At 41.5% G+C, this 24,898-nt stretch overlaps 1 protein-coding gene across 1 annotated transcript; it reads right to left on the bottom strand.

The window, feature by feature from the left end:
• Positions 1-392: 392 nt before the first annotated feature.
• LOC138876440 (secreted RxLR effector protein 161-like) lies at positions 393-941 on the bottom strand. The gene has a single exon (XM_070155372.1). The coding sequence runs from the start codon at positions 939-941 to the stop codon at positions 393-395; it is 549 nt and encodes a 182-aa protein (XP_070011473.1).
• Positions 942-24,898: the final 23,957 nt, after the last annotated feature.

The following is a 24,898-nucleotide window of genomic DNA, read 5'->3' as shown; positions in this document are numbered from 1 at the left end:
TCACATAGGTTGGGTTACCATCTCTATTGACAACATGTCATCCTTAACCCCATCTCTTTAGAGGTTTGAAGAATTAATTTTCTTCCCACAAGTTTAGTCAGAGGATCAGTCAAATTTATATCCGACTTCACATAATCAATGAAAATTATTCCATCTCTCAACAGTTATTTTATGACATCATGTCTCAGTTTCATATGTCTACTTTTACAATTATAAGATTTATTCTTTGCAATAACTATTGCCGCTTGACAATCATAATGCATAGACACATGAGGCAATATGTCATTTATTAAAGGGATATTATCTAAGAAGTTTCTTAGCCACTCAGCTTCAGAACCAGCTAACTCCAGAGCTACAAACTCTGATTCCATAGTCGATCTAGCAATGATCATCTATTTTGCTAATTTCCACGATATTGCACCACCACAAAGGGTGAATACATAACCACTAGTAGATTTTGTCTCATCTGAATTAGAGATCCAGTTTACATCACTATACCCTTCTAAAGTAAAAGGAAATCCACTATATAAGATACCATAATTCATGGTTCCTCTCAAATATTGCATTAGTCTAGCTAATGCAGACCAATGCTCTCTGTTGGGATTATGAGTATATTTACTCAGTCTACACACTGCATAAGCAATATCAAGCCTTGTAAAATTCATTAAATGCATCAGACTCCCAATAACCTGAGCATATTTAAACTGAGCAACTGGGTCACCGTTATTCTTTTTCAACTTAGAGTTAGCATCAAAAGGAGTGCTTACAAATGTGACATTAAAATATTCAAACTTCTGAAGAAGTCTCTCAACATAATGTTCTTGTGACAATATTATTCCATATTCACTCCTTATAACTTTAACTCCTAATATTGTATTTACTTCACACAAATCTTTCATATCAAAATTAGCAGACTGTGACGATCCGGTCAGTCGTCTCATGAGTACCGCTCTGTTTCCCCCATTTCAGCTTCTTTACGCTTCGTTATCCGTGTTTTATGTGATCGGGTTGATTAGTTTGAGTTTGGAGAGGATTTTGGTAAGAAATGAGACACTTAGTCTCTTTTAAGAAGGATTAAGTTGGAAAAGTCAACCGGATGTTGACTTATGTGTTAGAGGGATCGGATGTGAGTTTCGATGGTTCGGTTAGCTTAGGGAGGTGATTTGTGATTTAGGAGCGCGATCGGAATGGGTTTTGGAGTTGTAGAGAAGATTTAGGCTTGAATTGGCGAAATTGATATTTTGGCAAATTCCGGTTGATATGCGAGATTTTGATATAGGAGTCGGAATGGAATTCCGAGAGTTGAAGTAGCTTCGTTGTGTCATTTGGGATGTGTATGCAAAATTTCAGGTCATTCGGACAAGATTTGATAAACCTTTTGATCGAAAGCATAGTTTAAGAGTTCTTGGAGTTCTTAGGCTTGAATCCTATGTTAAATTGGTGATTTGATGTTGTTGGAAGCATTCCGAAATGTTGAACAAGTTTGAACGATGTCATAGGATGTGTTGGTACAATTAGTTTGAAGTTTCGGTGGTCCCGGATAGGTTCCAGGATGTTTTAGGCCAAAAATCATAGTTGCAGCAGGTCTAGGAGGGTTGCAGGCCCCAGAACTCACCCACGCGGTCCGCACAAAAATAGGTGCGCCTGCAGCGAGTGCAGTGCGGACCGCACAAAAGCGAGCGCGGGCGCAGTAGGCATCGCGCGGACCACACAAAAGTGGGCGCGGCCGCAGTGAAGAAACGTTCCACTGGTCCTACTTCAGAAGCTTATATATTTTGATCTACAAGGAATTTTGAGGTGATTCAAAAACAAAGTTGTAGACCTTGGTGTCTAGTTTCCAGAAAGGTAAAGATATTACAATTTGGACATCTGTAGAAAAAGTTATGGCCAAAATACTATAGCTTGTAACTGCAGAGGAAGGCTTGTGCGGCCGCGGTTGTGTTTGCGCGGACCGCACTGGCTTGCACGGACCGCGGTCGTTTTGGTGCGGCCCGCGGTTGCTGAAATCTGAGGGGGTACCTATAAATACGAGGTTTGGGTTTTATGTAATATTTTGACCTAGAGAGCTCGGATTTTGGAGATTTTTCGAAGGTTTTTCAAGAAATTCATCGGGGTAAGTGATTTTAACTCAGATTTGGCTAGAGTACATGAATCTATCACTGAATTTATCAATTAATTCGTGATTTGGGATGGAATTTGGGGAGAAAATTGTGAAACCTTTCAAAAATTTAAAACGATGATTTGAGGGACCAAATGGTATCGGAATTGGATAATTTTGGTATGGTTAGACTCGTGAGAGTATAAGGATTCTAGTTTTGTGAATTTAGCCATATTCGAGACGTGGGCCCGGGGCTCGGGTTTTGGTAATTTTGGGAATAGTGCCCTTTGTTGATTGTTTTCACTTGGGCTTTGTTCCTTTAGCATATTGTGACGTATTCGTTCTGATTTTGGATAGATTTGACGCACGTGGAGGCCGATTTGAGTGGCAAAGGTGTCGCGAGCTAGAGATTTCGCCGGTTCGAGGTGAGTAATGAATGTAACTGATGTCATGATGGTTTGAAACCCTGAATTTGCACATCGTAGTGCTATATTGAGGTGAGACACGCGCTTGATGATGAGCGCGGGTCATTTACTATTGGGGATTGTGACTTGGTCTGTCCCGAGTGATGCTTCTACTGCGTATTTGATTTAAGCTTGTTTGTTATCATCATTATTTGGACTGATTATCATATTTGGGCTTCTTGCCAATTCTTTGAACCCTTCGGGGAGTTTATTTACTATTTCTTTACTGTTTGACATACTACTTGAACTCAGTCGTACCGTTTTATACTGTCTTACAACTCAACCACTTTTACTCGATTTTTGAAACTAAAATTTATATTAAATGATGTTTTGGGCTGAGAACTACTATTTTAATATTGCCCGAGGGGCTTATATGATTTCTGGACTGAGTACGGCCAAGGTCCATATGTGAGAATACTATGGGATCGGGCTGCGCGCCGCAGTAGTGTTATACTGATATTGATATGAGGCCGAGGGCCTAGATTTGATGCCACGAGATGGCTTGATATTGCGCTTGGGCCGCAAGGGGCCCCTCCCGGAGTCTGTATACCCCTAGTGAGCGTCGTCGATGATAAATAAATGGAGCGGGCTGCACGCCACAGCGGTACTATAGGGTACCGTTCTATGTGTTGATTTCTCTTTATATGTCTGTCACTTAACTGCTTATTTGTTGTAATATTTCTACATTTTGCTTCCATTGGTTTGTTACTCTCATATTACTTGTTTTTAAACTGTCGCAGTATAGATTACTATGTGTTTTCCATGATTTCTTATTCTCAGTCATTATTTATGCTTATTACTCACTGGGTCGGAGTACTCACATTACTCCCTGCACCTTGCGTGCAGATCCCGGTGCATCTGATGCTGAGTGAGGATTATTTCAATTGAGCAGCGCATATCCGGGAGCATCGAGGTAGCTGCATGGCGTCTGCAGCCCTGATCTCCCCCTTCTATCCTTGTTATTAATTAGTATTCCCTAGATGGACATGTATTAGGTTGTTAAACTTGTACTAGAGGCTCGAGACTTGTGACACCAGATCTGTATGGGCTATGTAATGGTATTATCATCTGAATTTCTGCATATTTAACTCGTTGTCTTAAACTCTTGTTGGAGTAATTTAGCAATTTAACTATGTTAGGTGATAATGATTTTTATAAGAAAACAGAAAGGGTTGTTAGTTGGTCAGGCTTGCCTAGCAGTATGTTGGGCGCCATCACGACTGGGGTTGGGGTCATGACAAGTTGGTATCAGAGCCTAGGTTACTTGGTCTCGCGAGTCATGAGCTTGTTTAGTAGAGTCTCACGGATCGGTATGGAGACGTCTGTATTTATCCTCGAGAGGCTGCAGAACCTTTAGGGAAAACTTCATATTCTTGAAACTCCTGTCGTGCAAACTTGTTGATCCAAATTCTAAACTTCTGTTAATCGATTCTCTCGCAGATGGCAAGGACTCGTGCTACCGGACGAGGTGGACGACCACCAGTTCCACCCACTGAGGCCACTAGAGGCCGTGGACGTGATCGTGGATGTGGTAGAGATAGAGCAGCGAGGGCAGCACCTGTTGACCCACCAGCTGCCCCGGCTCCAGATCAGGCTCCAGCTATGGATGCTCCAGTAGCACCAATTCAGGTACCAGTTGTGCCTATCGTGGTTCCAAGTCTTTAGAAGGCCTTGGCACAGATCTTATTAGTTTGCACTGGCCTGGCTCAGGCAATTTCAGCCACTATAGTAGCAGCTACTTCACAAGCCGGGGGAGGCAATCAGACCCCCGCTGCTCGCACACCTGAGCAGGTAGTGCAGGGACTACAGACGCTGGGGGCACCTCCAGCTCAGCCAGTTGTACCAGTTCAGGAGTTCATAGTACCAGCTATGCCGTATGATGAGCAGCGTCGTCTTGAGAGGTTTGGTAGGCTCCAACCTCCGTCGTTTAGTGGTGTTGAGGGCGAGGATGCCCAGGGTTTTCTTAATAAGTGCTAGCGGATGCTCCGTACAGCAGGGATTCTTGATTCTAGTGGTGTGAAATTTACCACCTTTCATTTCTCGGGGGCTGCCTTTACTTGGTGGGAGGATTTTGAGAGGCGTAGGCCGGTTTGTACAGCACCCCTTTCTTGTCACTGCTCTCTTCTTAGAGAAGTATGTACCGCAGTCCCACAGAGAGGAGCTGCATAGACAGTTTGAGTGGTTGACGCGGGGGGTATGACCGTGACCTAGTATGAGATAAGGTTTTCTGAGTTGGCTCGTCATGCCATTTGGATGATTCCGACAGATCTTGAGAGGATCAGGAGATTTGTGGATGGCCTTAACTACCATCTCCGTATTCTGATGACTAGAGAGAGAGTATTGGGTGCTACATTCGAGGAGGTGGTTGATATCGCTCGTGAGAATGAGACGGTTCACCGTCGGGAGTGAGAGGAGAGGGAGGCTAAGAGGCCTCTAGGATCGGGCAGTTACAGTGGTGCTCCTTCGAGAGGCCAGTTCCAACATGGTAGAGGTTGTTCTTTCAGGCCTGCTCATTCGTCCCGTCTAGAGTATCGTGGGGCATCTTCCGGTCATGGTCATCATGGGTCTCAGCAGGGCCAGCCTTCACTCAGCACCCTTCCAGATCAGAGTTCGTCTCATGCCCCATCAGCTCAGGGTTCTTCTGCGCCGAGTGCATCAGCTAGTCACTCCGGTGCGAGGGGTTCCCTTCCGTCCCCATCTCCAGCACCGCGTAGTTGTTATGAGTGCGGAGAGTTTGGACATATGAGGAGGCAGTGCCCTCAACTTCGTGATGGTCAGCCTCAGCAGAAGGGTCAGCCTCAGTAGAAGGGTCAGCCCTCGACTTCTGCTCCAGTTACTTCACCACCCGCCCAGCCAACTAGGGGTGTAGGTCAGGTATCCAGGGGTCGCCCCAGAGGGGGAGGTCAATGATGGCCAGGCTCGTTTCTATGTTATTCTAGGTAGGACAAATGCTATTGCTTCAGACGATGTCATTACAGGTATTGTTTTAGTCTGCCACAGAGATGCCTCTATATTATTTGATCCCAGATCTACTTATTCTTATGTATCCTCATATTTTGCTCATTATTTGGGTATGCCCCGGGAGTTTCTTGCTTTACCTATTCTTGTGTATACCCTGGTAGGCGATACTGTTGTCGTGGACCGTGTGCACCGGTCATGTGTTGTGACTATTGGGGGTCTGGAGACCCGAGTCGATCTATTGCTATTGAGCATGGTGGACTTTGAGGTTATTTTGGGCATGGATTGGTTATCTCTGTGTCATGCTATTCTAGACTATCATGCTAAGACAGTCACTTTGTCTATGCCAGGTGTATCGCGGATCGAGTGGCGTGGCGTGACTAATTATGTTCCTAATAGAGTGATCTCTTTCTTGAAGGCCCAGCGTATGGTTGGAAAGGGTTGTTTGTCATATCTAGCGTTCGTGAGAGATGTTGGAGCTGAGACTCCTAGCATTGATTCTGTTCCAGTTGTGAGGGATTTTCCCGATATTTTTCCTGCAGATCTGTCGGGCATGCCACCGGACAGGGATATTGATTTTGGTATTGACCTGGTGTCGGGCACTCAACCCATTTCTATTCCGCCGTATCGGATGGCACTACCAGAATTGAAAGAACAGCTTCAGGAACTCCTATATAAGGGGTTCATTCGGCCTAGTGTGTCACCTTGGGGTGAGCCCATTCTATTTGTGAAGAAGAAGGATGGCACAATGAGAATGTGCATCGATTATAGGCAATTGAACAAAGTAACAATTAAGAACAAGTATCCTTTGCCTCACAATGATGATTTATTTGATCAGCTTCAGGGAGCGAGAGTGTTCTCCAATATTGATCTCCGTTCGAGCTATCACCAATTGAAGATCAGGGATTCAGATATTCTTAAGACTGTTTTCAGGACCATATATGGTCATTATGAGTTCCTTGTGATGTCTTTAGGGCTAACAAATGCCCCAGCAGTGTTCATGCATTTGATGAACAGCGTGTTCCGGCCTTATCCCAATTTATTCGTCATAGTCTTCATTGACGATATTCTGGTGTATTCACGTAGTCAGGAGGAGCACGCAGAGCATTTGAGAGTTGTGTGCAGAGATTGAGAGAGGAGAAGCTTTATGGAAAATTCTCCAAGTGTGAGTTTTGGCTCAGTTCAGTGGTTTTCTTGGGGCATGTGGTGTCCAGCGAGGGTATTCTAGTTGATCCAAAGAAGATAGAGGCGGTTCAGAGTTGGCCTAGACCCTCCTCAGCCACAGAGATTCGTAGCTTTCTCGGTATGGCAGGCTATTATCGCCGGTTTGTTCAGGGATTTTCATCTATCGCAGCGCCCTTGACCAAGTTGACTCAGAAGGGTGTTTCATTTGTATGGTCGGACGTGTGTGAGGAGAGCTTTCAGAAGCTCAAGACAGCCTTTACCACAGCTCCAGTGTTGGTTTTGCCATCAGCTTCAGGTTCATATACTGTGTATTGTGATGCTTCGAGAGTAGGGATTGGTTGTGTGTTGATGCAGGAGGGTAGAGTTATTGCTTATTCTTCTCGTCAGTTGAAGATCCATGAGAAGAACTACCACGTTCATGATTTGGAGTTGGCTGCCATAGTTCATGCATTGAAGATTTGGAGGCATTACTTGTATGGCATATCTTGTGAGGTGTTCACTGATCACCGCAGTCTTCAGCATTTGTTCAAGCAAAAGGATCTTAGTTTGAGGCAGCAAAGATGGTTAGAGTTGCTTAAGGATTATGATATTACCATATTGTATCACCTAGGGAAGGCCAATGTGGTGGCCGATGCTTTGAGCCAAAAGGCAGTGAGTATGGGGAGTTTGGCATACATTCTAGTTGGGGAGAGACCCTTTGCAGTTGATGTTCAAGCCTTGGCCAATCGGTTTGTGAGACTAGATATTTCGGAGCCTAGTCGAGTGTTGGCTTGTGTGGTTTCTCGGTCTTCCTTATATGATCGCATCAGAGAGTGCCAGTATGATGATCCACATTTGCTTGTCCTTAAGAACAGAGTTCAGCATAATGATGCCAGAGATGTGACCATCGGTGATGATGGTGTGTTGAAGATGCAGGGCCGGATTTGTGTGCCCAATGTGGATGGGCTTAGAGAGTTGATTCTAGATGAGGCACATAGCTCGCGGTATTCCATTCATCCGGGTGTCGCGAAGATGTATCAGGATTTGAGGCAGCACTATTGGTGGAGAAGAATGAAGAAAGATATTGTGGGATTTGTAGCTCGGTGTCTCAATTGTCAGCAGGTGAAATATGAGCATCACAGACCGGGTGGCTTGCTTTAGCAGATGGTTATTCCCGAGTGAAAGTGGGAGAAGATTACTATGGACTTTGTTGTTGAACTTTCACGGACTTTGAAGAGGTTTGATGCTATTTGGGTGATTGTGGATCGGCTGACCAAGTTTGCGCACTTCATTCCTGTGTACTACCTATTCTTCAGAGCGGTTGGCAAGGATTTATATCCGGGAGATTGTTCGGTTGCATGGTACTCCGGTTTTCATCATCTCAGATAGAGGTACTCAGTTTACTTCGTAGTTTTGGAGAGCCGTGCAGAGAGAGTTGGGTACTCAGGTGGAGTTGAGCACAGCGTTTCATCCTCAGACGGATGGACAGTCCGAGTGTACTATTCAGATATTGGAGGACATGTTGCGTTCTTGTATTATTGATTTTAGAGGTTCATGGGATGAGTTTTTTCTACTTGCAGAGATTTCTTACAACAATAGCTACCAATCGAGTATTCAAATGGCTCCGTATGAGGCTTTGTATGGGAGACGGTGTAGATCTCCAGTTGGTTGGTTCGAGCCTGGAGAGGCTAGGATGTTGGGAACAGACTTGGTTCAGGATGCCTTAGAGAAAGTGAAGGTGATTCAGGAAAGACTTCGTACAGCTCAGTCACGTCAGAAGAGTTATGCGGACCGGAAGGTTCGAGATGTATCCTACATGATTGGTGAGAAGGTCTTGCTGAAGGTTTCGCCCATGAAGGGTGTTATGAGATTTGGGAAGAAAGGAAAGTTGAGTCCGCGATTTATTGGGCCGTTTGAGGTGCTTCGGAGGATTGGGGAGGTGGCTTATGAGCTTGCTTTGCCACCCATCTTGTCTAGCGTGCATCTGGTATTTCATGTTTCTATGCTCCGGAAGTATACTGGGGATCCGTCTCATGTTTTCGACTTCAGCACGGTTCAGTTGGACGATGATTTGACCTATGATGTGGAGCCGTGGCTATTTTAGGTCGTCAGGTTCGGAAGTTGAGGTCAAAGGATATAGCTTCAGTGAAAGTGTAATAGAGAGGTCAGCCCGTGGAGGAGGCTACCTGGGAGACCGAGCGGGAGATACGGAGCAGATATCCTCATCTGTTTGAGGCTTCAAGTATGTTTCTTGACTTGTTCGAGGATGACGTTTGTTTAAGTTGGGGAGGATGTGACGACCCGGCCAGTCATCTCATGAGTACCACTCTGTTTCCCCCATTTCAGCTTATTTATGCTTCATTATCCGTGTTTTATGTGATCGGGTTGATTAGTTTGAGTTCGGAGAGGATTTTGGTAAGAAATGAGACACTTAGTCTCTTTTAAGAAGGCTTAAGTTGGAAAAGTCAACTGGATGTTGACTTATGTGTTAGAGGGCTCGAATGTGAGTTCTGATGGTTCGGTTAGCTTCGGGAGGTGATTTGTGACTTAGGAGCGTGATCGGAATAGGTTTTGGAGTTGTAGAGAAGATTTAGGCTTGAATTGGCGAAATTGATATTTTGGTAAATTCCAGTTGATAGGTGAGATTTTGATATAGGGGTCAGAATGGAATTCGGAGAGTTGCAGTAGCTTCGTTGTGTCATTTGAGATGTGTGTGTAAAATTTCAGGTCATTCGGACAAGATTTGATAAACCTTTTGATCGAAAGCATAATTTAAGAGTTCTTGGAGTTCTTAGGCTCGAATCCTATGTTAAATTGGTGATTTGATGTTGTTGGAAGCATTCCGAAATGTTGAACAAGTTTGAACAATGTCATGGGATGTGTTGGTACAATGAGTTTGAAGTTTCAGGGGTCTCGGGTAGGTTCCGGGATGTTTTAGGCCGAAAATCATAGTTGCAGCAGGTCTAGGAGGGTTGCAGGCCCCAGAACTCACCCACGTGGTTCGCACAAAAATAGGTGCGCCCGCGGTGAGTGCAGTGCGGACCGCACAAAAGCGAGCGCGGGCGCAGTAGGCATCGCGCGGACCACACAAAAGTGGGCGTGGCCGCGGTGAAGAAACGTTCCACTGGTCCTACTTCAGAAGCTTATATCTTTTGATCTACAAGGAATTTTGTGGTGATTCAAAAACAAAGTTGTAGACCTTGGTGTCTAGTTTCCAGAAAGGTAAAGATATTACAATTTGGACATCTGTAGAAAAAGTTATGGCCAAAATACTATAGCCTGTAACTGCAGAGGAAGGCTTGTGCGGCTGCGGTTATGTTTGCGCGGACCGCACTGGCTTGCACGGACCGCGGTCATTTTGGTGCAGCCCGCGGTAGCTGAAATCTGAGGGGGTACCTATAAATACGAGGTTTGGGTTTTATGTAATATTTTGACCTAGAGAGCTCGGATTTTGGAGATTTTTCGAAGGTTTTTCAAGAAATTCATCGGGGTAAGTGATTTTAACTCAGATTTGGCTAGAGTACATGAATCTATCACTGAATTTATCAATTAATTCGTAATTTGGGATGGAATTTGGGGAGAAAATTGTGAAACCTTTCAAAAATTTAAAACGATGATTTGAGAGACCAAATGGTATCGGAATTGGATAATTTTGGTATGGTTAGACTCGTTAGAGTATAAGGATTCTAGTTTTGTGAATTTGGTCAAATTCGAGACGTGGGCCCGGGGCTCGGGTTTTGGTAATTTCGGGAATAGTGCCTGTTGTTGATTGTTTTCGCTTGGGCTTTGTTCCCTTAGCATATTGTGACGTATTCTTTCTGATTTTGGATAGATTTGAGGCACGTGGAGGCCAATTTGAGGGGCAAAGGCGTCACGAGCTAGAGATTTTGTCGGTTCGAGGTGAGTAATGAGTGTAAATTATGTCCTGAGGGTTTGAAACCCCGGATTTACACATCGTAGTGCTATATTGAGGTGAGACACGCGCTTAATGATGAGCGCGGGTCGTTTACTTTTGGGGATTGTGACTTGGTCCGTCCCGAGTGATGCTTCTACTGTGTATTTGATTAAAGCTTATTTGTTATCATCATTATTTGGACTGATTGTCATATTTGGGCTTCTTGCCAATTCTTTGAACCCTCTGGGAGTTTATTTACTATTTCCTCACTATTTGACTTACTACTTGAACTCAGTCGTACCATTTTCTACTATCTTACAACTCAGCCACTTTTACTTGATTTTTGAAACTAAAATATATATTAAATGATGTTTTGGGCTGAGAACTACTATTTTACTATTGCCTAAGGGGCTTATATGATTTCTGGACTGAGTACGGCCAAAGTCCAGATGTGAGAATACTATGGGATCGGGCTGCACGCCGCAACAATGTTATACTAATATTGATATGATGCTGAGTGCCTAGATTTGATGCCACGAGATGGCTTGATATTGCACTTGGGCCGCAAGGAGCCCCTCCCGGAGTCTGCACACCCTCAGTGAGCGTCGTCGATGATAAATAAATGGAGCGGGTTGCACGCCGCAGTAGGTACTATAGGGTACCGTTCTATGTGTTGATTTCTCTTTATATGTCTTTTACTTAACTGCTTATTTGTTTTAGTATTTCTACATTTCGCTTCCATTGGTTTATTACTCTCATATTACTTGTTTTTAAACTGCCGTAGTATAGATTACTCTGTGTTTTCTGTGATTTCTTATTCTTAGTCATTATTTATGCTTATTACTCACTAGGTCGGAGTACTCACATTACTCCCTACACCTTGCGTGCAGATCCCGGTGCATCTGAGGCTGAGTGAGGATTATTTTAATTGAGCAACGCATATCCGGGAGCATCGAGGTAGCTGCATGGCGTCCGCAGCCCTGATATCTCCCTTCTATCCTTGTTATTAATTAGTGTTCCCTAGATGGACATGTATTAGGTTGTTAAACTTGTACTAGAGGCTCGAGACTTGTAACACCAGATCTGTATGGGCTATGTAGTGGTATTATCATCTGAATTTTCGCATATTTAACTCGTTGTCTTAAACTCTTATTGGAGTAATTTAGCAATTTAATTGTGTTAGCTGATAATGATTTTTATAAGAAAACAGAAAGGGTTGTTAGTTTGTCAGGCTTGCCTAGCAGTATGTTGGGCGTCATCACGACTGGGGTTGGGGTCGTGACACAGACAGAAATAATTTTGTACTTTGCACAATATTTAAATTTGTACCAAATATAAGCATGTCATTAACATACATACATATTATCACATATTCATTGCCTACCACTTTAGTATAAACACATTTATCTACCTCCACTGAAGAAACACCGTCTCTCAATAAGACTTGTTCAAATTTCTCATACCATTGCTTAGGAGCTTATTTAAGGCCATAAAGAGATTTAATTAATTTACAAACTTTACTTCTTGTCCAGGAATGACACAACCTTCAAGTTGAACCATATGAATTTCTTCTTATAAATCACCATTTAGAAAAGCAGTTTTGACATCCATTTGGTGGATAAAAAGCTTACGAATTGAAGCTAAGGCAATTAAAACTCAAATAGAAGAAATTCTAGTCACTGGTGCTAATGTATCAAAATAATCTATATTTTATTTTTGAGAAAATCCTTTTGCTTTTAACCGAGCTTTATATTTATCTAAAGATCCATAAGGATTAAATTTCTTTTTGAAAATCCATTTACAACCAATAGGCTTTGCACCAGGAAGTATATAAGTTAAAATCAATGTATTATTTTTCTTAATAGAATCGATTTCAACATTTATTGCCTCTTTCAAATATTTAGCATCTGAAGAAGATATAGCTTCAAAATAATGTGACGACCTGACCAGTCGTCTCATAAGTTACCGCTCTATTTTCCCCATTTCTGCTTCTTACTGCTTTGTCTATCGGTTCTATGAGTGATCGAGTTGGTTGGCTCGGGTTCAGAAAAGTTTTGAGAAGGTTTGAGACAGTTAGTCTCTTTTGAAGAAGCTTAAGTTGGAAAAGTCAACTAGATGTTGACTTATGTGTTATAGGGCTCGGATGTGAGTTCTGATGGTTTTTATAGCTTTGAGAGGTGATTTGGGACTTAGAAGCGTTGTCGGAATGAGTTTTGGAGGTTCGGAGTAGATTTAGGCTTGAATTGGCGAAGTTGAGATTTTGGCGATTTTCGGTTGGTAGGCGAGATTTTGATATAGGTGTCAGAATGGGATTTCTAGAGTTACAGTAGTTCCGTTGTGTCATTTGGGATATGTGTGCTAAATTTCAGGTCATTCGGACGTGTTTTAGTTGGGTTTTTTATCAAAAGAGGAATTCGAAAGATTTGGAAACTTAGGCTTGAATCTGATGTGTTTTTGTTGATTCGGTGTTGTTTGAGGTGTTTTCAAGATTTGTAGAAGTTTGAATAAGGTTATGGGGTATGTTTGTGCTTTTGGTCGAGGTCTCGGGGGCCTCGGGGTGATTTCAGATGGTTGATGGAGAAGTTTTAGATTTTGTGAGTTGCAGATTTTTTTGCTTCTGGTATTTCCGCACCTGTGGATTGGGGACCGCAGGTGTGATGTCGCATATGTGGAATAGGGGGTCACAGAAGCGGAAGCTGGGAAGATGGTAGGAACCGCAGATGCGGTGGTGGGACCGCACTTGCGAGGGCGCAAGTGCGGAGTGTTGACCGCAGATGCGGAGTTGGCCGTTTAAGTGATTTTCGCAGAAGCGGTTCAATGACCGTAAATGCAGTACCGCAGAAGCGAGTATATGGCCACAGATGTAAAAATGTCTGGGCAGAAGGTTTAAATTGTTTCCTTCGCGATTTTGAGCTATTTTCACCATTTCTAATTCGACTTGGGAGCATTTTGGACGATTTTGAAGAGGGATTTCAGGGGAACTTCATTGAGGTAAGGATTTTGGACCTAAACTTGTTTCTTTGGTATTATTTCATGGATTTTGGACCTGATTACTGAACTTGAAAAATGTATTCCCTTGTTCTTCAGGTGGGTGCCTGATTGCCAAACTTGAAAAATGTATTCCCTTGTTCTTCAGGTGGGCAACTGATTGCTGAACTTGAGAAATGTATTCCCTTGTTCTCTAGGTGGGCGCCTGATTACTGAACTTGAAAAATGTATTCCCTTGTTCTTCAGGTGGGCGCCTGATTGCTGAACTTGAAATGCATTCCCTTGTTCTCCAGGTGGGTGCTTGATTGCTGAACTTGAATATATTCCCTTGTTTTCCAGGTGGGCGCCTGATTACTGAACTTGAAAAATGTATTCCCTTGTTCTTCAGGTGGGTGCCTGATTGCCAAACTTGAAAAATATTGCTTTGTTTTCCAGGTGGGCGCCTGATTACTGAACTTGAAAAATGTATTCTATTGTTCTTCATGTGGGTGCCTTATTGCCAAACTTGAAAAATGTATCCCCTTGTTCTTCAGATGGGAACCTGATTGCTGAACTTGAGAAATGTATTCCCTTGTTCTCTAGGTGGGCGCCTGATTACTGAACTTGAAAAATGTATTCCCTTGTTCTTCAGGTGGGCGCCTGATTGTTGAACTTGAAATGTATACCCTTGTTCTCCAGGTGGACGCCTGATTGCTGAACTTGAAATGTATTCCCTTGTTTTCTAGGTGGGTGCCTGATTGCCAAACTTGAAAAATATTCCCTTGTTTTCCAGGTGGGCGCCTGATTACTGAACTTGAAAAATGTATTCCCTTGTTCTTCAGGTGGGTGCCTGATTGCCAAACTTGAAAAATGTATTCCCTTGTTCTTCAGGTGGGCAACTGATTGCTGAACTTGAGAAATGTATTTACTTGTTCTCTAGGTTGGCGCATGATTACTGAACTTGAAAAATGTATTCCCTTGTTCTTCAGGTGGGCGCCTGATTGCTGAACTTTGAAAAATATATTCCCTTGTTCTCCAGGTTGGCGCCTGATTACCAAAACTTGAAAAATGTATTCCCTTGTTCTCCAGGTGAGCGCTTGATTACCAAAACTTGAAATGTATTCCATTGTTCTTCAGGTGGGCGCCTGATTACCAAAACTTGAAATGTATTCCCTTGTTATCCAGGTGGGCGCGGAATTTCAACAAAAATAGACAAAAACAAAGAAACTTTTCTGGCCCAGTTTGGGGGCTGGGTACATATGTGAGTGTTAATTGAATCATGTTACCAGAAAATCTCAAAGAATTTTAAAAGCTAGATCCCATTATCCAAGAGGGTCCTGAAAACTCCTAGTTATATGACAGTTTTAAATCTAAGTTATATTTCCTAAAGGTACGATTCCCGCTAAATCTTGTTATCTATGAAGACCTTAAAACTAAATCTCATTATCTAGGAGGGTCCTGAAATTTAAAATCAAATCTCATCTTAAGGGTGAAAATTTTAGAGCTAAATTCGACTTCCTAGAGGTGAAACTTATGCTAAATCTTAGCATCTAAGGGAGGTATTAAACTAAGTCCCATTAGTCAAGAGGGTCCTTAAAATTTCAAATTTTGTTATCCTAAGCATGAAAACTCCAAAGCCAAACTTATATTTCCTCAAGGTAGAGCCTAGCTAGATCTTGTTACTCATGAACGTTTTGAATTTTAACTAAGTCCCATTGTCCAGGAGGATCCTGAGAATTTTTAAGATTAAATCCCATTATCCAAGAGGGCCCTGAAAATTTAAAAACTAAATCTCATTATCCAGGAGGGTCCTGAAAACTTAAAAACTACATCCCATTAACCAGGAGGGTCCTGAAAACTTTTTAAACTTGAAATCCCATTGTCCAAGAGGGTCCTGAAAACTTAAAAACTAAATCCCATTATCCAGGAGGGTCCTGAAAACTTAAAAAACTAAATCTCATTATCCAGGAGGGTCCTGAAGATTTAAAAACTAAATCTCATTATCCAGAAGGGTCCTGAAAACTTAAAAACTAAATTCCATTATCCAAGAGGGTCCTGAAAACTTAAAAACTAAATCCCATTATCCAGGAGGGTCCTGAAGATTTAAAAACTAAATCTCATTATCCAGGAGGGTCCTAAAAATTTTAATTAAATTCCATTATTCAGGAGGGTCCTAAAGATTTAAAAACTAAATCCCATTATCCATGAGGGTCCTGAAAACTTAAAAACTAAATCATATTATCCATGAGGATTCTGAAAACTTTTTAAAATTAAATTCCATTATCCAAGAGGATCCTGAAAACTTAAAAACTAAATTTCATTATCCAGGAGGGTCCTGAAAACTTAAAAACTAAATCTCATTATCCAGGAGGGTCCTGAGAACTTAAAAACTAAATCCCATTATCCAGGAGGGTCCTGAAAAATTTTTAAAATTAAATCTCATTATCCAGGAGGGTCCTGAAAATTTAAAAACTAAATCCCATTATCCAGGAGGGTCCTGAAAATTTAAAAACTAAATCCTATTATCCAAGAGGGTCCTGAGAACTTAAAAACTAAATCCCATTATCCATGAGGGTCCTGAGAATCAAACACCAAGTCCTATCTTAAGAGTGACAACTTTTACGGCTAAATTATACTACCCTACAGCAGAACTTACTCTAAATGTTGTTATCTAATCGAAATCTTAATCCTAAGTCCCATTATTCAGGAGGGTCCTGAAAACTCCTAATTGAGTCCTATCTTGAACATGCAAACTTCTAAAGCAACTTATATTCCTTTGGGGTACATTTATGCTAGATTATGCTACTCACGATTATTTGAATTTTAAACTAGGTCCCATTTTCCAGGAGGGTCCTGAGAATTTCAAATTAAATCCCATTATCCATGTGGGTCCTGAAAATCACAAGTCAAACCTGTCTGGTGCTTGCTTTTCCCCCTTACGGAGGGTTCCTTCGAAACAATCGAAATTTTCTGCCCCTATTTCAAATCAAAAAGAAATCTTGTCAATTTAAAAATATGGTGGTTGGTTTGTGGCCTTGACTTTGAGGGCGATTTCTCCTTCAATTCCCATGATAGCTTTGATTTCCACTCAAAGACCTTGCTTGTTTATTGACCGACCGCTTTCTCCGTCACCCTTATCACAGAAAATACCTCTTCCCCATTCAGACCCAATACCCTCTATCTGTTGCATTGCTCATGAACTGACATTTACCAAACCTTTGTGTCTCACATGAATCCCAAAGCACGTCAATTTCCACTCATTTAGTGTGTATGCTATTCTTTCTTGACTTAAACCACTGACCTTGGCCTTGAGGTCTATTTCTCCTTCACTTACCATGATAACTTTGATTTCTGCTTGGAAGACCTTGCTTGTCCCTGGTTAACCACTTTCTTTGTCAATCTTATCACAGAAAATACCTTTGATCCATTCACCCCACACCCTCCATCTGTTGCATTGTTCATGAATTGATATATACCAAACCTTTGTATTTCACATGAATCCCAAAGCATGTTGATTGTTACCAACTCAGTGCGCATGTCGTTCTTTCCTAACTTATGCCACTTTGATGTGCTGGCCAGATCCCGTTTTATGAAATTGGAAGCTGGTGGAAAATTTTGAAGTCATTTCTCACCTATTTTGACTGAACAGACTCAAGAAGAGGAAGTAAACAAGACAAGAGGAACAGAGTAAAGGACAAAGGAAAGAGATGATCCCTAACAAGAAAACTACAAAGTAGAAACCTATCAGATGCGGATACCAACTCTAATAACCATGACATGCACATGTGGCCTATTCTGTTGAGCAAGTCTGATGTTCAACTCCTGTTATACCCCTAAACTATGAAACAGGGCTTCCATGCTCCAATTATCCAATCTAATTCACAATCCTTATTCGACTTGTAGTGCCCGAAGAGTTTTGTGATGACCCGACCCGTCATCTCATGAGTTACTGCTCCGTTTTTCCTATTTTCAGCTTCTTTACGCTTCATTGTCCGTATCTTGTGTAATAGAGTTGAGTTGGAGTGGTTTTGATAAGAAATGAGACACTTAGTCTCTTTTAAGAAGGCTTAAGTTGGAAAAAGTAAACTGGACATTGACTTATGAGTTAGAGGGATCGGATGTGAACTCTGATGGTTTGGTTAGCTCTAGGAGATGATTTGAAACTTAGGAGCATGATCGGAATTTATTTTGGAGGCCTGGTGTAGAATTAGGCTTGAATTGGCGAAGTTAGTAGTTTGACGATTTCCGGTTGATAGGTGAGATTTTGATTAGGGAGTCGGAATGGAATTCTGAGAGTTTCTATAGCTTCATTATGTGATTTAGGATATGCGTGCAAAATTTTAGGCCATTCAGATGAGATTGGTAGACCTTTTGATCGAAAGAAAAATTTAAGAGTTCTTGGAGTTCATAGGCTTGAATCCTATGCTAAATAGGTGCTTTGATGTTGTTGTGAGCATTCCGAAGTTTTGAGCAAGTTTGAACGATGTCATGGGATGTGTTGGTACAATTGGTTTGAAGTTCTGGGAGTTCCGAGTAGGTTCCGGGATGTTTTAGTGCAAAAATCATAGTTGTAGCAGGTCTACAGGGGTTGCAGGCCCCGGAACTCACTCATGTGGTCCACACAAAAATAAGTGCGCCCACGTTGAGTGTTGTACTAACCGCACAAAAGCGGGCGCGGGTGCGGTAGGCGTCACGCGGACCACACAAAAGCGGGCGCGGGCGCGGTCGTTTTGGTGCGGCGCGCGGTAGCTGAAACCTGAGAGGTACCTATAAATACGAGGTCTTGGGTTTTATTTAATATTTCAACCTAGAGAGCTCGGATTTTGGCGATGTTTCGAAGGTTTTTCAAGAAATTCATCGGGGTAAGTGATTTTAACTCAGATTTGGCTAGAATACATGAATCTATCACTGAATTCATCATTTAATTCGTGATTTGAGATGGAATTTGGGAAGAAAATTGTGAAACCTTTCAAAAATGTAAAATGATGATTTGAAGGACTAAATGGTATCGGAATTGGATAATTTTGGTATGGTTAGACTCGTGAGGGTATGCGGATTCTGAAAATGTAAATTTTATCCGATTTCGAGATGTGGGCCCGGGGCTCGAATTTTGCTAATTTCGAGATTTTTGATATTTTCGAGTGTTTTCGCTTGGGCTTTGTTCCCTTAGCATATTGTGACATATTCGTTCTGATTTTGGATAGATTCGATGCGCGTGGAGACAATTCGAGGGGCAAAGGCGTCGCGAGCTAGAGAATTAGTCAGTTCAAGGTGAGTAATCGTTGTAAATGATGTCCTGAGGGTTTGAAACCCCGGATTGCACATCGTAGTGCTATATTGAGGCAAGATATGCGTTGGATGATGAGTGTGGGGTCTTTCACTACTGGGGATTGTGAATTGGTCCATCCTGATTGATGATTTTACCGAATATTTGACTGAAATTCATTTGTTATCATCATGATTTGGGCTGATTGCCATATTTGGGCTTCGTGCCAACTATTTGAACCCTTTCGGGGATTTTTATCACTGTTTCCTCACTACTTGATTATTATTTGAATTCAGTCCTGTTGATATCTACTGTTTTACAAACTCAACCACTTTTACTCAGATTTGAAACTTAAATGATATTTCTACATCATGTTTTGGGCTGAGAACTACTGTTTTACTAATGCCCAAGGGGCTTGTGATGATTTTTGGACTGAGTGAGGCCGAGGGCCATATGTGAGGATATGCTGAGTGATATGAGGCCGAGGGCCTGAGATACTTTATATGCCACGAGGTGGCTTGAGTGATGTGAGGCCGAGTGCCGAGTGATGATGCCACGAGGGCCGAGATACTATTTATGCCACGCGGTGGCTTGAGTGATGTGAGGCCGAGTGCTGAGTTATGATGCCACGAGATGGCTTGATATAGCGCTTGGGTCTCAAGGGTACCCTCCGGAGTCTGCACACCCACAGTGAGCGCGGGTACCCATTGTTCTGAGTGATTGATGCTATGCCGAGGGGCTGATATGAGTGATTGTGAGGTAGCCCGAGGGGCTGATACTATTCCGAAGGTGAGCCTAAAAGTCTGATACTGTATTGAGAGTGAGCCCGAGGGGCTGATACTATGCTGAGCGATTGATACTGAGCCCAAGGGGCGGATTTCTACTTGTTATTTACCTGTTTTACTTGTTTTAAAAAGGAATATCATTTGATTCTTCACTGATTTACTGCTTTAAGTGATTTTACTGCTTAAAATGGAATTGCTTTGTGTCTTTACGTGTTTTCATACTTTCAGCCATTATTTATAATTGTTACTCATTGAGTCGAAGTACTCATATTACTCCCTGCACCATGTGTGCAGATTCAAGCATCTCAGAGTCCGCTCCTGAGTGTTGATTCTCCCAGTCCAGGCAGTAATTCGGAGACTACGAGGTAGCTATTGGCGTTCGCAGCTCCGTGCCTCCCTTATCTTATCATTTCCATGTTTTAGAACTATTGTATCGAATTTAGTGTTCAGTAGACTTGTATCTGGATCCTTAGTTGCTCATGACTTGTGACACCCCGGGTTGGGTTGTGTCGGGATGGTTCCTGCTGTTATTATCATTAAATTCCGCAATTTATGAGCATTATATTATATGTTATTACTGTTTATGATGATTAACTATTTAAAAGAGGTGTTCTGATTGGGTCTGGCTGGTCTTGTCTTCACAAGAGGAGCCATCACGACCGGGTTCGGGGATTGGGTCATGACAGGTTTTCACCATCAAGCCTCTCTCATTTTGTTCTTTCTCTCAACTTACCGTCGCCTTATGGTGCCCGCGAGGGTTTTTACCAATAAGACTCTCTCATTTTCTTATTTCTCTCAACTCTCGTCGCCTTACGGTGCCCGTGAGGGTTTTCACCAATAAGACCCTCTCGTTTTCATTATTTTTCCGCTTGGACCAGAGTGTTGCCCCTGATACGAATTATCTTTCTTTTCTTGATTTGGCATCTCTCGAAGACTGATCGGAAGGTCTTTCTTTGGACCGTAACGTGGGCTTTTGGATGGTGTTAAAAAGAAAGGATATCAAAGGCTCAAAACAATTCACATGGGTTCAAAATTACAACTTTCAGAATCAGATTTCTTATAACAACCACAGCTACTGCCCCAGTTTCCTGCTTGGGGACTTTTGGATTTTATTTTGATGGGACCGAACCGTGAGGCTGCTTACGTATCCTTAAAAGGAATCAGGTTGAACATAGTTCATGTCATAGGAATTACTTTGTTTTTTGTGATTTTTCTTTTCTTTTTCTTTCTCTTCTTTCTTCTTTTTTTTTCTTTTTGTTGTTTTTTCCTCTCTTTTCTTCTTCTTTTTTTCCTTTTCTTTTCATTCTTTTATTTCTCTTTTCATTCTTTTCTTTCTCTTTTCATTCTTTTCTTTCTCTTTTTCTTTTTGTCCTTTACTTACATTTTGCACTTGCGTTTCTGAACTTTACTACTGATTCCAAAAGAGGGGTATGAAAAAAAATAAGGCTCAAAAAGGGTAACAAAGGATAAAGTGTTTAGATAGCAGAACAAAATGCCTTCGTCATTCCAATCTTCAAAACATGCCAAGTACAAACAAACACAACTTAACCAAAGAAATCATACATAATATCTTTCGACCGCATCAGAATTGATAGTCATATCTACACATTTGCCTTCTACCTCTATCAAATACAAAGCACTATTGGACAACACTCTCACTCTCATTACCACGAAATGCCCCCTGCAAATTTGGGGCGAACTTGCCTTCAGCTTCGACCCGATGCGGCAGGATGCATTTCAATAGGGTTTCTTTATGTCCTATCTGCCCCAGTTTCACACAATTCGGGCTTGAAGTGATCGCAAAATGCCTTTGCTTATTTCCCCCCGCATGTCCCTACATCTGCAAAATTGCTTCATGACTAAATTGACTTTTAAAACCAGGCTGAGAATTATGCGTGCATGTCATGTTACTAGAGTCAACAGGAAAAGAACTATAAAAAGAAAAGAGAACAAAATGAAAATGAATAGAAATCACAGAAAACCAAAAATTGCATTAGACAGATGGTGAAAGGGTTTGGACAACAAAACAAACAAACTAAACTGGGGTTACAAACCTAGAACAAACCTAGACAATACTAAACAGGCTATTATGACTAAACAAAATAAGCAAAATAAAAAGATATAAGGGTTTGAGTCACAAGACAATATCTGTATTACAACCCTGATATAACTCGGACAGCAGAAATGACAACAAAATAAACCACCAAAACTCCTCCCTGGATAACCAAGAAAAGAGCGTCTTTCCAATCATCAAACTCAACATCTTAGCCACTGACTTCCGCATCAACAATACAAGGACCTTCACAAGTCTCCATCACATTGTTCTTAACAGATTGCCTTTGGGTTCCCTTTGCCTGCTCGTTCTTAGGATCAACCTCTGATAGCACTGAAAGCTTCGTAGCACGTGGACTTCCTAGGATCCCAGAAAAATTCTCACATTCCTTTTTCAAAAGAAATCATGTCCACCATATGCGTCTCATTATGCACAGGTGACGGACTTTGGCTAGTGTTTGTTGCGTCTGGATTTTGCACAACAATGTCACCTGCATCAATAAGCTTCTGAATCGCATTCTTCATATTCCAACACTTCTCTATGTCATGCCCCGGGGCATCTACCTTTGAGAAAAACTAAACTTCTTTGGAAGAGGGTTTGGCATTTTTATCTGGATCGGCTTCAACATGTCCAATTTATGTAACCTCTGGAATAGACTGGCATATGACTCTCCCAATGGAGTGAAGGTTTTCTTCTTCCGCAACCTCTCGTTCTTAAATGCTTGATTGGGCCGGAAACCTAATCCAGGGGGTTTCGGTAGACTCGTGGGGGTAGATAGGCATTTTGTGGAGCTGGGTACTGGGAGAGTGATGTACGACTTTGGGAGTTCTGTGGAGAGAAGTGGCACTGAGGAGGCTCATCGGTGCATAAGTATATCCACGGGGATGATGTCGAGGCTGGAAGTGTTGATCGGGAAAGCCCATTGGATCATCTTTTCTGTTTCTCTTTCTTCCACCCAAGTTTACTGGGATGTTCTGAATGTTTTTCGAAAAACTCATGATTTTGCCTGACTTGATTTCCTCTTCTACTAGTTCCCCCATTTTTAACACATCATTGAAAGGCTTCCCCAAGGCTGGGATCAAATGACTGAAGTAGGTGGGGCCCTGGGTTTATAGGAAAAGCTCAACCATTTCTTCTTCGCCAATCGAGGTATTGACTCGAGCAGCTTGCTCCCTCCATCTGAGCCCAAACTCTTTAAAGCTTTCCTCCGGCTTTTTTCCCATTCTAGATATGGAGGAGCGGTCTGGGGTAACGCCTGATTTTTATTGAAAGTATTGAACAAAATCTTGATCCATGTCACCCAATGTAGGCCACTTACCAACATCTTGACGAGCATACCAGTCCAAAGCTGCATCAGTCAGGCTCTCACTGAAATACGCCATCATCAAGTCATCTTTCTCTCTAACACCTCTCATTTCACTTCAATAAACCTTCAGGTGGGCTACCGTATCCCCACACCTATCATACAAGTTAAATTTTGGTACTTTAAACCCCGCGGGCAGGCGAACGTCAGGGGACACAGAAAGTTCTTTGTAAGCCATGCTTCCCTGGTCTCCTATTCCTTGCTTGTTCTTTAAGAACTGTTTTATGCCTTCCAGCCTCCTGGGTGCCCCATCTTTCCCTTTTCTTCCTATAAACCTTTCATTTTCAACATGAGGCTCATCCCTAGGGCCCTGTTTGTATGAGTAGGGAACCTTGTGGGCAACCTCTGAGGGGTAATATTGGGCATCATGAGCTCGAAGATAAGCGGGTGGATCTGGAGAGTATGGAGGATCATCTAGCATTGTGTCCGGAGTTTGGGTAAGGATAGCATCCAGGAAGATAGGTGATGCATGCCAGCCATGTGTTGTTTTAACATCTTTACCTCTTCAACCAACCCGTCGTCATGTTCAACCAACTGCTTTCGATCGCCGGTATCAACCAAATTAGTTCTGTTGTTATCTGTCATTGTCTTTTGACTTTATGTTGTAGAGAAGAGTTACCACTTTAAAACAACAAACCAACCACCCTTCTACTAAGAATATAACAAAATGAAGTCATCACGTTAGCGTTAGGGCATTTAACATAAGATAACCTCACTTTATATATAATACACGTAGCCACAGTTATCGGTTCTGAAATGACTTCGAGGGTACAAAGGTCAGTTGGCATCATCCCAATTTGTTCATTTCAATCCTCTCTTTTCTTTGTTTTCTAGCACTTGCTTGATCATTTTCCTTCCTCTTTTCTAATTTCACTCTTTTCTTTCCTCTCATTCTCACATCCCACAATTTCATCTCTTTTTCTCTTTTTTTTCCTTTTTCCTTTTTTCTTTTCTTTTAACAGTAAAAAAAACGATTAGATCGAACCCTATGTAGGTTGTCTACGTATCATGACGCCGCATGAATCAGATCTTTGCATAGTTCTGGAAGAACGTGAATAAAGTAAACAAACTAACGCTCTTTTTTCTTTTCTTTTTTTTTACCTTAAGGAATAAGAAGAGAGGAATAAAAGAAGCAAATCTTTTTTTTTTAATTTTCTAGATTTAATGTTCTATAACCTATTGCAAACTCAAGCTTAACGAGCATATATTTTTTGCTTTTTTTTTCTTTCTTGAACAAACACTCTATGAGAAATTATTAAGGAAAAACCCTAGAAGAGAAAAAAAAGTACTTTTTGATTCTTTTTTTTAGGAAGAAGATCGAAAGAATAAACTATAGAAAAATATTTTGAATTTCCATTTGATATCCTGATGCAGGATTTTGAAACAAGTAAAAAGGATAAAACAACATGTTTTTGGATTTCAATTTTGATTACCTAAAAAAGAAATTCTAATGATAAACAAAAGATAAAGTATTTTTTTCTATGTACAATATCCTAAAGTTCTAATAAAAATAAAAGAATTTTTTTTTATTTTTCACTAATTTCCCAAAGAGACACCTCAAAAGAAAATCTTTTTGGATTTTGGAATTAACACCCTAAAGAAAGCTTTTAAAGAAGTACTAAAAGAAAATTCTCTTTTTTTTGAATTTTGGTCCTAATATACTAACGAAAACATAAAAATAATTCATTTTAAGTCCTAGATATTAATTGTCTAAAGGAAAAACAACCTCAAAATTTTCTCATTTCTAGAATTAGAATTCTAAAGAAAACTTATAACGAAATATAAAATGCAACATCTCTTTTTTTGGATTTTTGAGTTACAGCTGTCACACCTCTTTTTTGCGCGCCCGCCCCTGAGGGCAGAATGCGCGAGGGAGTTTTTCCAA

This window comes from Nicotiana sylvestris, chromosome 1 (genome assembly GCF_000393655.2).
Source record: "Nicotiana sylvestris chromosome 1, ASM39365v2, whole genome shotgun sequence".
Taxonomy (NCBI): domain Eukaryota; kingdom Viridiplantae; phylum Streptophyta; class Magnoliopsida; order Solanales; family Solanaceae; genus Nicotiana; species Nicotiana sylvestris.
The sequence above is the reverse complement of the archived record's forward strand: the minus strand, read 5'-3'. Positions and strand labels throughout refer to the sequence as shown.

What these genes read in the sequence shown, in the direction of transcription:
- LOC138876440 (XM_070155372.1), bottom strand. Translation starts at nt 941, where the DNA reads ATGAGACGACTGACCGGATCGTCACAGTCTGCTAATTTTGATATGAAA.